The sequence below is a fragment of the Macaca thibetana genome, chromosome 16 (genome assembly GCF_024542745.1).
Source record: "Macaca thibetana thibetana isolate TM-01 chromosome 16, ASM2454274v1, whole genome shotgun sequence".
NCBI classification, from domain to species: Eukaryota; Metazoa; Chordata; class Mammalia; order Primates; family Cercopithecidae; genus Macaca; species Macaca thibetana.
Window position 1 is genome coordinate 20,552,113 of NC_065593.1, and position 14,062 is coordinate 20,566,174.

The 14,062-nt window shown below is 51.8% G+C and overlaps 2 protein-coding genes across 2 annotated transcripts; one reads left to right on the forward strand and one right to left on the reverse strand.

The window, feature by feature from the left end:
* Positions 1-4,003: 4,003 nt before the first annotated feature.
* Positions 4,004-6,411, reverse strand: LOC126938887 (diazepam-binding inhibitor-like 5). Its single transcript, XM_050763600.1, has 2 exons — positions 6,345-6,411; positions 4,004-5,859 (listed from the first exon to the last, which is right to left on the reverse strand). Exon 2 carries the CDS (start codon positions 5,825-5,827, stop codon positions 5,387-5,389), a length of 441 nt encoding a protein of 146 aa, XP_050619557.1. The 5' UTR covers positions 5,828-5,859; positions 6,345-6,411; the 3' UTR covers positions 4,004-5,386.
* Positions 6,412-6,425: 14 nt separating this feature from the next.
* Positions 6,426-13,471, forward strand: GEMIN4 (gem nuclear organelle associated protein 4). Its single transcript, XM_050763524.1, has 2 exons — positions 6,426-6,569; positions 10,060-13,471. Exons 1-2 carry the CDS (start codon positions 6,560-6,562, stop codon positions 13,224-13,226), a joined length of 3,177 nt encoding a protein of 1,058 aa, XP_050619481.1. The 5' UTR covers positions 6,426-6,559; the 3' UTR covers positions 13,227-13,471.
* The last annotated feature ends 591 nt before the right edge of the window (positions 13,472-14,062 follow it).

Consider the following 14,062-nt stretch of genomic DNA (forward strand, 5'->3'; position numbering starts at 1 on the left):
CTTTTTTTTTTTATACATGTGGAAATTATTATATGAACTTTGAATAACCAGATAAACTTCTGCTTCTCTTTAGAATGTATGTTAATTTTCCTATTTCCTATTAGATTAAGTAATTTTTAATGTTCATCTCTAGTAATATTGTCCTCGTGAAAAGAAACGCCTTTTCCCAGTGTATTGGACCGCTATAATGTGGCCCTCGAAGTTTGTTGTAGTAAAAGAAGTGATTTATGTAAGTACTGAATGACTGAATAACAGACACTGGTTTCCCTTTTATCTGCTTATCTTGTATTTTGCGTACCAAAACATTTTTCTCCTAAATATACAACTGTGCATGATAGTGGGCACCATGCAGGGTGCAAGATAGCGCTGTGTGTCTGCACGGGACATTTTCGCTTTAGGAGATCTGCCTCCTTTTATTTATTTCATCGCTTGTCATGTCTTTTGCGTTGTTGCATTTTGTTTTTGTTTTTCTTTATTTTTGAGACAGAGTTTCACTCGTCACCCAGGCTGGAGTGCAGTGGCACAACCTCGGCTCACCGCAACCTCCGCCTCCTGGGTTCAAGCGATTCTCCTGCCTCAGCCTCCTGAGTAGCTGGGATTACAGGCATGTGCCACCACGCCTGGCTAATTTTTGTATTTTTAGTAGAGACGGGGTTTCTCCATGTTCGTCAGGCTGGTCTTGAACTTCTGACCTCAGGTGATCAGCCTGCCTCGTCCTGTTGTGTTTTTTTCAAACATTTTATTCATCCTAAAGCCCTTGAGCCTACAACTTTGGCTTTTTATCAAGGAATCCAGAAGCTTGCTTCTGCACAGTTCAGCTAAGTAATTCTAAACCAAAAAACAGTAATTTTTAAAAATTATTATTTAGGCCAGGTGCAGTGGCTCATGCCTGTAATTCCAGCACTTTGGGAGGCTGAGGCAGGTGGATCACCTGAGGTTGGGAGCTCGAGACCAGCCTGACCAACATGGAGAAACCCCATCTCTACTAAAAATACAAAATTAGGGCCGGGCGCGGTGGCTCAAGCCTGTAATCCCAGCACTTTGGGAGGCCGAGACGGGCGGATCATGAGGTCAGGAGATCGAGACCATCCTGGCTAACACGGTGAAACCCCGTCTCTACTAAAAATACAAGAAAATTAGCCGGGCGAGGTGGCGGGCGCCTGTAGTCCCAGCTACTCGGGAGGCTGAGGCAGGAGAATGGCGTGAACCCGGGGGAGCGGAGCTTGCAGTGAGCCGAGATCGCGCCACTGCACTCCAGCCTGGGGCACAGAGCAAGACTCCGCGTCAAAAAAAAAAAAAAAAAAAAAAAAAAAAAATACAAAATTAGGTGTGGTGGCGCACGCCTGTAATCTCAGCTACTCAGGAGACCAAGGCAGGAGAATCCCTTGAACCCGGGAGGTGGAGGTTGTGGTGAGCCGAGATCACACCATTGCACTCCAGCCTGGGGAACAAGAGCAAGACTCCGTTTCAAAAATATATGTATATTATTTAGATATTCATTAGATCTGCAAAAACTAATTTTAAACTAAAGTTATTACTTTCCCACATCTGGGGGATGTGATCAATTAGAAAATGAGGATATAAGAAAGATAGCTTTGCCCAAGCTGGTGTTTTGTTTTTGGTTTTGAGACATTGCTCTGTCACCCAGGGTGGAATGCAGTGGCTTCATCATGGCTGTCTGCAGCCTTGACCTCTCAGGCTCAAGAGATCCTCCCACCTCAGCCTCCTGAATAGCTGGGACCACAGCCACGTGCTACCACACCCAGCTAATTGTTTGATTTTTTGTGGAGACACTCTCACTGTGTTGCTCAGGCTGCAAGCTGGTGTTTTAAACAGATGAAGCTGGAAAGTTCTTCAGCTTCTCCAGAGTTGTTTTTTTGAATTGTGGGGTTATGGAGCTTACATGTAAATACAAGTGTACCTTGAGTTAAATCTCCAGAAAGATTTAGAATGGCCGTGTTGCCAGAGCTCTCCTAGTTAGCCTGCAGGAGTGTCTGAAGTCCATGTCTGTCTGACATGTTACCGGAATTAACCCAGGGATGTTCAGTGCTCCTTCATGTGACTTTCTGGCTATCTCACCTGCCACTCAGTGCCGCTGTGATTTAGCAGCCAGAGTTTTCCGGAGACCTCCAATGTGTCTGTTGAAATTCAGGGTAAGAGTTGAGAAGTTTCCCTGTTTGTTCTAAGAGGTCTTACCCTTACCTTAGGCGAAATCAATAGTAAATTTACTCTGACTTTAATGATCAATAAAGAAGTGCCCTTGCTTCATCCTCTTTATATAAAGCAATAGAGTCACATGGTTCAAAAATCAAGACAATATGAAAAGGTATTTTAAACCAGATAAGTGTCTGAGACAAGTCTTGCCCATTTAGAGGTTTATTTTGCCAAGGTTGAAGATGTGCCTGAGAAGGAGACGCAACCACAGATCTGTGGCCCACACTCTTTCCAAAGAAGATTTTTAGGGCTTTAGTATGTGGGATATGATGAAGTTTCTCTTCAAATAATCTGATCAATATTTTATTCTTTAATTCTTAGTACCCCCCATTTTTATCCTTTTTTCCTTTGTTAGATGCCCAGGCATGCCACAGTACCAAGTGTTATCAGTGCCAGCTCACATTCCTTTCCTTATTTGGAAAGAGGACTAACTTTCTAGCTCATTACAGACACCCCTTCCCCTTCCTCTCCACTTTCTTTTACGTGCCCACCCTATCTAAAAAAATCAAGTGTTTAGCCAAGTGGGATTAGTTTAGATTGTACGACCCGACCCCGGCCAATGGAAAAAGGTACAGGGGCAGGACTTGTGTCAGGAATAAAGGCTCTTGTGCCCCTTTGTTCAGGTGTGCTCTCATGGCAACTGGCCAACGAGGCACCCCTCTGCGCAGAAGTAAAATTGCTTTGCTAAGAATCCTTTGTTTGAGTGTTCAATTTCCTTAGGATTTTGAGCGTTATTCCTAACAAGTATTTAAAAGGGAAAGAGCAGGAAGGGAGGGAAGAGGGAAAGGAAAAATAAAGGAGGGTAGGTAGGGAGATAAGTGGTTACATTCTTGTGAGGCTTTGATTAGCGCTCACCAAATCTACATGTCATAGTGAAAGGAGGGGGTAGAGGAACAGTTATGCATTCAGCTCAGTGAATCTACATTTAGCGCTCACCAAATCTACATGTTACAGTGAAAGGAGCAGGCAGAGGAACAGTTATGCATTCAGCTCAGTGAATCTACATTTAGCGCTCACCAACTCTACGTGTTACAGTGAAAGGAGTGGGCAGAGGAACAGTCATTTATGCATTCAGCTCAGTGAATCTACATTTAGTGCTCACCAAATCTATGTGTTACAGTGAAAGGAGCAGGCAGAGGAACAGTCAGTTATGCATTCAACTCAGTAAATCTATATTTAGCGCTCACCAAATCTACATGTTACAGTGAAAGCAGCGGGCAGAGGAACAGTTAGGCATTCAGCTCAGTACATCTACATTTTGTCTCAGGGCTGGTGAGGGATGGTTTCTGGTGTTGTCTTTGTCCCTTACCTATGAAGATAAGCTGTTAATTTATATAGTCGGGTGAGGGAGACCACCTGGGGAGATATGTGGCCTTCTGTCTTATAGCTTATCTGTTTAGGAATGAAAGGAAAAGTTTTTTGCATGTTCCATGACTCAATTTCCAACCTTAACTTTTCCCTTTGGCTTAGTGAATTTGGTCCCAAGATTTTATTTTCCTTTCACAGTATACCCCATGCCCATCAATCCCATTTCCCCTGCGTCCTATAGGTATAGGGGGGCAGGGAGCACAAACAAAGGGGTGTCCAAGATGGACGCCGTGAGGAGCTAGGCGGCCAGAGTGAGGAGCTGAAGAAGGAAGTGGGCGGCATGGAGCGCGAACAAAGGGGTGTCCAAGATGGACGCCATGAGGGGCTACGCGGCCAGAGTGAGGATAGGTAAGGGGTAAGATTTTGCTTACCCCTTCGTAAGCAAATACAACTAGATAAATCCTTATTTTCTCTCTTTTTAAAAACTTTATCTTACTGTTACTTTCTGCCATCCTAATTATGGCACATTTTTACTTTCTAGGTTGTGTGATTTATAGAGTGTTCTGGCTATATAGACAGCTTCTAAATTGTCACCACATTTTGGAACAAGATGTATTATTTTTACTATTTACATTTAACATGAATCATGATCCTAAGTGCATCAGAACGTCTTCATAACATTCACCAAAGAAGAGAGGGCAGCACTGCTCTTCTCCAGTGTAGCTCTGGCCTGGTCCAGTTACCAGAAATAGTTCTTTCATCGCTGTGATGTCCTGGGTGGGCTTCATTTTTTAGTAATGTACTTTGTCTATAGCAACTTCCTGCAACTGTGTGAACAGATCTTGAAGACACACAGTGAGGTTTGTTTCCTTTGTCCTCTTAAGTCTTTATGGTTGTTGCTCCTATTGTTTTATTGGTCCCAATGAGAACTGGAGCTGACCTGATGTCATGATATGTGAAAATAGTTTCTATTAAGGAAGAAGTACCAGGAAATCCCATATGCCACTGTAGACCTGCCTCTCCGGATACCATTTACTATTCCATACTCCAGCTGCCATGCACAATGGTTGTGCATTGAGGCCCCCGTGATCATTAACAGGAGTAGAAGCTGGGTTCAGACACTCTGGCACTTGCATAGGTCAAGGGCTGTGTTGTGCTCTTGCAGCAAATCCCACATAGACATCCATATGCATATTGTCCCACCAACATCCCCTAAGCAGAAACCAGGGTTAAGTACGAACAGTCCCGAGAACATTTGGGTTGCCCGGCCTGAGGTGAGCCTTTCTGGGGCTGGGATTTTGACAGCATCTGCTCCATTGTTTCTCAGCTGCTGTGTTCTGACCCATCAATTGTTTCACCGCACTATCATCACGGAAAGCTTGGTCTCCCTCAAAACATGAACTTGGTAGGCCCTGTGTTCCAGTGGGGGCTTTTGGACTTTAGTGTTTAGGACAGAGTCCCGCTCCCCTCTGTGGTGTTGGGGTATTAGTGAATCCGCCTTGAAGAGAAAAGGGGCTGGGGCCTCAGCCTCCCAAGAGGCCGTCACTGGAGAATGGTCTCCTGCCCTCAGATCTTGGGCGTTTCCACAGCACACTGTGCCCCTCTCTCCTGCCAAATACCTACATACGCTCTTGTAATAGGAGGGCTGGGAACTCCACCCAAAACCATACAAAAAGCCAGTCTGTGTATTTGGACGCCTCCCCAGCACTCAGTCACCGAGTTCCTCCAGTTCCTCTGTTCCAACAGCAGTCGGTCACTCTCACGCAGTTTAAGTGATTTATTGATGTCTCGGCTAAGCTTGCGACAGTTTCAGGACGTTTCAGCCATCAAGGTCTAAGAAGCCCTTTCCATTCCCGAGGAGCCCTCAGCCAGCCTCCTCCTTCTTCACCTCCTCACTCTGGCCGCGTAGCCCCTCATGGCGTCCATCTTGGACACCCCATTGTTCGCGCTCCATGCCGCCCACTTCCTTCTTCAGCTCCTCACTCTGGCCGCCTAGCTCCTCACGGCGTCCATCTTGGACACCCCTTTGTTCGCGCTCCCTGCCCCCCACTTCCTTCTTCTTCAGCTCCTCCACTTTGGCCGCGTAGCTCCTCATGGCGTCCATCTTGGACACCCCTTTGTTCGCGCTCCACGCCTCCCACTTGGCCCTGGCCTTCACGTCTGAGGCCGGAGGGGCGGGGATGCCGCAGTCGCCCTGGGTGGCCTGTTTGTAGAGGCCGTAGATCAGCAGCTTCTCCGGATCGCTCACAGGACCCTTCAGCTGCTTGAGGGCCGCGCGCGCCAGCTCGAACTCCACTTGGCACATGAGGGGGTGGAGGCGGTGCCTGGTGCTCGAAGCTGGAGGTGGAGAGTTGGAATGGCGGTTACTACTCGATCTCAGGGGGGAACGCAGGCAGGCACACGATGTTTGTGTTTTCTCAAGCACAGGCTGCAAGCTCGGGGTCCCGCGTACTGGCGCCACCCCACCACGTTTGGGCGCACACGGTGCATTTTCTGGGGAGGAACAGCCGTCAAAAGCGTCTAGGATCCGGGCCGCTGCTGTCTGAAGGGGGCGGCGCCGCGCGGCAGGAGCGCGTTGAGGGACTGTGTGGGGGGCGGACTGGACGCGTGGGAGTGGAAGCCTCGCGCGGTGCGGCCGCGCTGGGTAGTGGGCGGCCCGCGGGAGGCGCTCGGTGGCGGTGAGCTGTGTGCGGGGCACGCCCGGGGTTACCGGGTGAGGGTGAATGCGGGGCCGGGGACTCGTGAGCCGGACCCGCTGAGACCCCGGAAGCGGGCCCGGGCAGGGGACGATGCGGAGGGGTCTGGGGAGCGACGCCTGGTACCTGAGGGTGGGTGGGAGGCCTCTGCCGGAAGGCGGCGCTGTGCGCTTGGCGCGCTCGTTCGTGAGGACTGCGCGTGCGCAGGGGAGACTGTGGGCGGGGCCTGAGCGCCGCCGCCGTGGCGCCTGCGCGGTCCATTGTGCTGTGCGTCCCGCGCCGCGTTCGCGTTCTCGGAGTAGAGGGGGCGTTAGCCCCGCTCGGCCGCCGGCGTCGCCGCCATGGACCTAGGTGGGTGTCGCGTCTCCTCAGCCCCGGTCTGCGTCCCGCGATGCGCCACCGGGACGGTGCCGCCCCGTCGCGTCTCCTCCTGCCGCGCACGCTCGCTTGGGCCCGGGCCAAAGCGTCCACCACGTCGGGGCGGGTCTGGGGGTCCCCGGGTGGCCTTGACGGGGGTGGTCCGGGTCCCGCTGCGCGTTGGGCCGTGTCTTGCCCACTCCGCGGGAAAACACCGAGCAGACGTAAAGTGAGAGCCCCTGGAAACGCCCGGGGCCCGGGGCTCGCGCACGTGCTTTGAGAAACGGGCTTTCTCCGAGCACCCCCGGGTGCCCCGGCGGCCTCATTTCCTGAACGGCAACTGCGTTCTTGAGCAAGCGTCTTAGGCTCCAAGCGTCTTACGCTCATCAGGTTTCCTCATCGACAGAGCTGGGGGAATGGCAGTGTGTCTCCCCACTGAGTGTTGGGCGACTTTTCATGGAGATCGCCGAGGTACAGTGTCCCGTGCAGGGCTGCGCGGGTCACACCGCGGTTGGGGCGGCTGTGTTCCTGAGGCGTCACTTTCTGAACCTGCGTGCGTCCTGATTCAGAATCTTGCAAGGTCTGGGAGAGGGGGAACCCTGGAACTAGGAGCTCCCTGCTAAGCCTCGACACAGGCTGCTAAGACCAGGAGGCTGTTCTGGGAGAGCTGGGGGTGAGGCACCCCGAGATGTGTCAGCAGTAGTAGGCTGGGGGGAAATGGTCTGTTCCCCGCCCCCAGAGAGCTCTTCAGGAGCGGTATGGCAGAGCTCTTAGGGCTTGGAGCCCCTTAGCCGTAGTTGCTTCCCAGCCCCACCACATCCAGGCGGGGGCACCCTCAGCAAATCGTTTCTGCGCCTCAGTGTCTTCTTCTCTAAAACGGGAATAATAGTCCTCAAAAGGTGGTTGTGACTCGAAGAGATCTTACATGTGCACCACCTAGCACCGTGCCTGGCATGGAGTAGGCGCATAATAAACCTTAGAAGCGGGCTCTGGTAAGCACTAGTTAACCATCCGTGATGAAGCACCGGAGTGTTTTCCAGCTAGTAACTGACTTACTACTTCAAACTGTGGGTACTTACTGCGCCTGGAAGGCAGGTGTTGAGGGCCAAACATCTGCTCAGCTAATCCAATAATGCAATAAAATAAAATTTACAGCGTCAGGAGGGACCATATTTTGGGACCCTGGGAGAGCCTCCTGAGCCAGAAAGAAGGGCCGTAGCCCCCAGAGAGGTCCCCTCTGCAGCCTGACCTTCCCTGGGAGTCAGACTCAGCCACTGTGAGCTGAGATGGATTGCCTCCACAAGTGGGTTACATAGTGCTGAACCCTTGTCCTGCTGCTGCTCTCATAAATGGTGGGAAGGGTAAGATGGTCCTTAGTTTCCTGGAGTCAGTGTTTTCTCTGCTGGTGTCTGGCCTGGGAAAATGGGGAATATGAGCTCTCGTGGGCATGAGAGACTGAGGAGGGAGTAGCATCTCTCAATCCTAGGAGAGGGGAGAGGCCTCAGGAATGAGGAATAGGAAGCAGTATTTGTACCCTCGTTTTAGTTTCTAGGCCAAAGGAAACATGCCTGATAAAGGCCTACATCCTTTGATGTTTCTGAGCTGGGGGAGGCAAAGAATAGTGACAAGATTCTGGTCCTGCCAACTATGAAAAGGTTTGGGGAAACCAACATTTACTGAGTACCTAACTAGACTCTGTAACCCGATTCTTATTGTAGCTGTATTTATCTATCATAGCGTCCCGGAGAGATGGGGTCAGGAGATAGCAATACCAACCCACTAGAAAGGGCTTGACTGGTATATATCACATGATCCTCAAAGTTATAACATGAAGTCTGTATTATCCCCACATATGCAGAAGGAAGGCTTGGAGAAGCAACTTGACCAAGATTACATCCTTTTTTTTTTTTTTTTTGGAGATGGAGGGGGGTCTCATTATGTTACCCCAGCTAGTCTTGAACTGGCCTCAAGGATCCACCTGCCTCAGCCCCGCCAAGTAGCTGGGATTACAAGTGCTAGCCACTGCACGTGGCCAGAATCACATTGTTTTTAAATGGCTGAGCTAGGATTTAAACCCATGTCTGATTAAACATCCCAAGATGCTTTCCATGGTAAGTCTGTGTCAATTGTTAGTTCCCTGAAGGAAGGCTTAATCTAGCACAGTATTTTCTGTATCTACTCCCTGGTTTCTCCCACAGAGCAGGGCCATGAGTAGCTTGTTTTTGACCAGAAGGAGCTGTGGGGTGGACTGTTTACCTGAAAGGTAGAAGAATGTTTGAGGCCTGTTCCCAAGGCAAGGTTGTAAAGGGTGAAGGCAGGGCTTGTCTGATTCCTTCTGTGCCCATTACTCCATGGCTGTGTGATTGCTCTGTGCCCATTACTCCATGGCTGTGTGATTGCTCTGTGCCCATTACCCTGTGGCTGTGTGATTGCTCTGTGCCCATTACTCTGTGGCTGTGTGATTGCTGTGTGCCCGTTACCCTGTGGCTGTCTGATTGTGTGCCCGTTACCCTGTGGCTGTCTGATTGTGTGCCCGTTACCCTGTGGCTGTGTGATTGCTTCTGTGCCCGTTACCCTGTGGCTGTATGACTGCTTCTGTGCCCATTACCCTGTGGCTGTGTGATTGCTGTGTGCCTGTTACCCTGTGGCTGTGTGATTGCTTCTGTGCCCGTTACCCTGTGGCTGTGTGATTGCTTCTGTGCCCGTTACCCTGTGGCTGTGTGATTGCTCTGTGCCCTTTACCCTGTGGCTGTATGACTGCTTCTGTGCCCATTACCCTGTGGCTGTGTGATTGCTTCTGTGCCCATTACCCTGTGGCTGTGTGATTGCTTCTGTGCCCATTACCCTGTGACTGTGTGATTGCTTGTGTGCCCATTACCCTGTGGCTATGCCCCCTTCATCTGTCATGAGAAGCTCAGCTGTCATGTCCTGTGGTACATGCTCAGTGGCCCCTGTAGTTTGCCTTCCTGCTATTTCTAAACCCCTCTCCCCACATCCTCTGCTGGCCCACCCTTTGCTGGAGGGTCTGGCCTCAGCAGCCCAGCTTTTTCTTTTCACACACTTTTCCTGAAGGATCTCATTCACGTCTTGGTTCCAGTGATCCCTCTGGGCAGATAACTCTCAGAATCACATTTCCCAGCTGACTTCCCTCCTGAACTTCCACCCGGCATTTCCATTGCTGGAGGACGTCTGTACCTCGATAACCAAAGCTGAACTCATCTTTCCTCACACCTGTTCTGATTCTCCAGCATTCCCTATATGTGACACCACCCGGTTCCCAGGCTGGAGAGCTCGGAAGCCATTCTGGATTCCTCGGCCAGGTCCTTCTGACTCCAGCTCTGCAGTGGCTCTTGTAGCCATCCCTTCTCCCCTTCCGCTGATGTCATTTAAAACCCTTGTCATCTCTAACCATGACCACCTACTAACAGCAGTGGCCATCTGGAAACATTTTCACTACACTCTTATTTGGCTTGTCTATGTGCAGGGCCCTTGAACATCTGTGAAGAAATGACTATTCTGCATGGAGGCTTCTTGCTGGCCGAGCAGCTGTTCCGCCCCAAGGCACTGGCAGAATTGACAAAGTCTGACTGGGAACGTGTTGGACGCCCCATCGTGGAGGCCTTAAGGGAGATCTCCTCGGCCGCAGCACACTCCCAGCCCTTTGCCTGGAAGAAGAAAGCCCTGATTATCATCTGGGCCAAGGTTCTGCAGCCACACCCCGTGACCCCCTCCGACACGGAGACACGGTGGCAGGAAGACCTGTTCTTCTCGGTGGGCAACATGATCCCCACCATCAACCACACTGTCCTTTTTGAGCTGCTCAAATCCCTGGAAGCTTCTGGACTCTTTATCCAGCTCCTGATGGCCCTGCCCACCACCATCCGCCATGCAGAACTAGAGCGCTTTCTGGAGCACGTGACCGTTGACACTTCTTCTGAAGACGTGGCCTTCTTCCTGGACGTCTGGTGGGAGATGATGAAGCACAAGGGTCACCTGCAGGACCCCCTGCTCTCCCAGTTTAGTGCAATGGCCCATAAGTACCTGCCTGCCTTAGATGAGTTCCCCCATCCTCCAAAGAGGCTTAGGTCAGACCCAGACGTGTGCCCCACCATGCCCCTGTTGTCCATGCTGCTCTGCGGGCTGACGCAGATCCAAAGTCAGATCCTGGGCCCGGGGAGAAGGTGCTGTGCGCTGGCCAACCTGGCCGACATGCTGACCGTGTTTGCGCTGATGGAGGACGACCCCCAGGAGGTGTCTGCAACCATGTATCTGGACAAACTGGCCACCGTGATCTCCGTGTGGAACTCGGACACCCAGAACCCCTACCACCAGCAGGCGCTGGCAGAGAAGGTGAAGGAGGCAGAACGGGATGTCAGCCTGACCTCACTGGCCAAACTCCCCAGTGAGACCATTTTCGTGGGCTGCGAGTTCCTGCACCGCCTGCTGCGGGAGTGGGGGGAGGAGCTGCAGGCCGTGCTCCGCAGCAGCCAGGGGACAAGTTATGACAGCTACAGGCTATGCGACAGTCTGACTTCCTTCAGCCAGAACGCAACGCTCTACCTGAACCGCACCAGCCTGTCCAAGGAGGAGAGGCAGGTGGTCTCTGAGCTGGCGGAGTGTGTCAGGGACTTCCTGAGGAAAACGAGCACGGTAGTGAAGAACAGGGCCTTGGAGGACATCACAGCTTCCATCGCCATGGCCGTCATCCAGCAGAAGATGGACCGTCATATGGAAGTGTGCCACATTTTTGCTTCTGAGAAGAAGTGGGCCTTCTCGGAGGAGTGGGTAGCCTGCCTGGGGAGTAACAGGGCCCTCTTCCGAGAGCCAGACTTGGTGTTGAGGCTGCTGGAAACAGTGATAGACGTCAGCACAACTGACAGGGCCGTCCCCGAGTCTCAGATCCGGCAGGTGATCCACCTGGTCCTGGAATGTTACGCAGACCTCTCCTTGCCAGATAAAAACAAAGTCCTTGCAGGTATCCTGCATTCCTGGGGGCGAAAGGGCCTCTCTGAAAAGTTGCTGGCTTATGTGGAAGGTTTTCAGGAAGACCTCAATACGACTTTTAACCAGCTCACTCAGAGTGCCTCCGAACAGGGCTTGGCGAAAGCTGTGGCCTCCGTGGCCCGCCTGATCATAGTGCACCCGGAAGTCACGGTGAAGAAAATGTGCAGCCTGGCTGTGGTCAATCTTGGCGCCCACAAGTTCCTGGCCCAGATTCTCACTGCCTTCCCTGCCCTTCGGTTCGTGGAAGAGCAGAGTCCCAATTCATCTGCCACGTTCATGGTGTCATGCCTCAAAGAAACCGTCTGGATGAAGTTCTCTACACCCAAGGAAGAAAAGCAATTTTTAGAGCTCCTGAACTGCCTGATGCATCCCGTGAAGCCCCAGGGGATTCCAGTAGCTGCTCTTCTTGAGCCAGAGGAGGTGCTGAGGGAGTTTGTCCTGCCTTTCTTGAGGTTAGATGTTGAAGAAGTAGACCTCAGTCTGAAGATCTTCATCCAGACTCTAGAAGCAGACACGTGCCGAGAGGAGTACTGGCTCCAGACCTGCTCCCCGTTTCCACTCCTCTTCAGCTTGTGCCAGCTCTTGGATGGCTTCAGCAAATACTGGCAGCTCCCCAAGGAGAAGCGGTGCCTCTCTTTGGATAGGAAGGATCTGGCAATCCATATCCTGGAGCTCCTGTGTGAAATCGTATCAGCCAATGCCGAGACCTTCTCCCCGGACGCCTGGGTCAAGTCCCTGTCCTGGCTCCACCGCAAGTTAGAACAGCTGGACTGGACTGTGGGCCTGAGGCTGAAGAACTTCTTTGAGGGGCACTTCAAATGTGAAGTGCCAGCCACACTTTTTGAGATCTGTAAGCTTTCGGAAGATGAGTGGACCTCCCAGGCCCACCCAGGCTACGGAGCCGGCACGGGGCTCCTGGCCTGGATGGAGTGCTGCTGTGTCTCCAGTGGCATCTCAGAGAGGATGCTGTCTCTCTTGGTGGTGGACGTGGGCAATCCTGAGGAGGTCAGACTGTTCAGCAAAGGCTTTCTGGTGGCCCTGGTACAAGTCATGCCTTGGTGCAGCCCTCAGGAGTGGCAGCGCCTTCACCAGCTGACCAGGAGACTGCTGGAGAAGCAGCTTCTCCATGTCCCGTATAGCCTGGAATATATTCAGTTTGTTCCCCTGCTCAACCTGAAGCCGTTTGCCCAGGAGCTGCAACTCTCCGTACTCTTCCTGAGGACTTTCCAGTTTCTCTGCAGCCAGAGCTGTCATAATTGGCTTCCTCTGGAGGGCTGGAACCATGTGGTCAAACTCCTCTGTGGCAGTCTGACCCGCCTGCTGGACTCAGTCAGGCTGATACAGTCAGCTGGCCCTTGGGCCCAAGGACCAGAGCAGGACCTGACCCAGGAAGCCCTGTTCGTTTACACCCAGGTGTTCTGCCATGCTCTGCATATCATGGCCATGCTCCACCCGGAGGTCTGTGAGCCACTCTACGTTTTAGCCTTGGAAACCCTCACCTGCTATGAGACTCTGAGCAAGACCAACCCTTCTGTCAGCTCCTTGCTCCAGAGGGCGCACGAGCAGCGCTTCTTAAAGTCCATTGCTGAGGGCATCAGCCCGGAAGAACGGCGCCAAACCCTGTTGCAGAAGATGAACAGCTTCTGACCTGCGCGGGGAGCTGGGCCCCAACATGGCGGGTCTGCAGAAGATCAATAGCTTCTCACCTGCACAGGGGGAGCAGAAAAGCTGGGCCTCAACATGGCGGGTCTGCAGAGGCCAGACCCGAGCAGCCTGGACTTGACGGTTACGTGAAACTGTCCCCAAAAAGTCATGGCAATAATGGTGTACAGAAAATAGTTTGTTGGGTATTTATAACGTACAAACTATCATAAAAATTCTCCTCTTTTGCATCTCACTTTGTCTCTTCTAAGTCGGCCTCAGCAATAGCCCAGGATTAAGTATGCTCTGAAATTGGGTTCAGTGTCTTCAAGATTAAATGCAGCCAGGAGGAACATGTTCATAACTGGACTTTTCCATGCTAGATTTTGGCAAATAAGCCCAAAGTTGAAACCATGTGAGTGGAAAAAGCAGTACAGGGTACGTATAACCCCCTTCAAGAGTTATTTCGTCTTTTAATGTTTTTTCTTGAGGTATCTTGGAAAGGACAGCAGCTTGGAAAATAATCCAGTCCAGCCCTGGTTCTGCCTCTGGCCATGAGATTGCTGTGCCCGAGAGGCCTGCACAATTCTAAAGTGAGAGGATTGGAGGACCAAGATAAACTCAGCAGTGAGGGGCTAGGTTAATGACCTCAAGAAAATGGGTCCCCTCTGAATTGAGGAGTGTGTACAGTCTGTTGCTCAGGCTGGCTTTGAACCCCTGGCCTCAAGTGATCTCCCACCTCAGCCTCCTGAGTAGCTGGGACAATAAGCACTCCCACTCACCGCCCATACAGTCTTAACTCCATCTATTCAGTCACCCGCAAAGGGGCTACTGTGAAGACG

Coding starts and splice junctions, on each gene's coding strand:
- LOC126938887 (XM_050763600.1), bottom strand. CDS start 5,827: ATGTGCCAAGTGGAGTTCGAGCTGGCGCGCGCGGCCCTCAAGCAGCTG.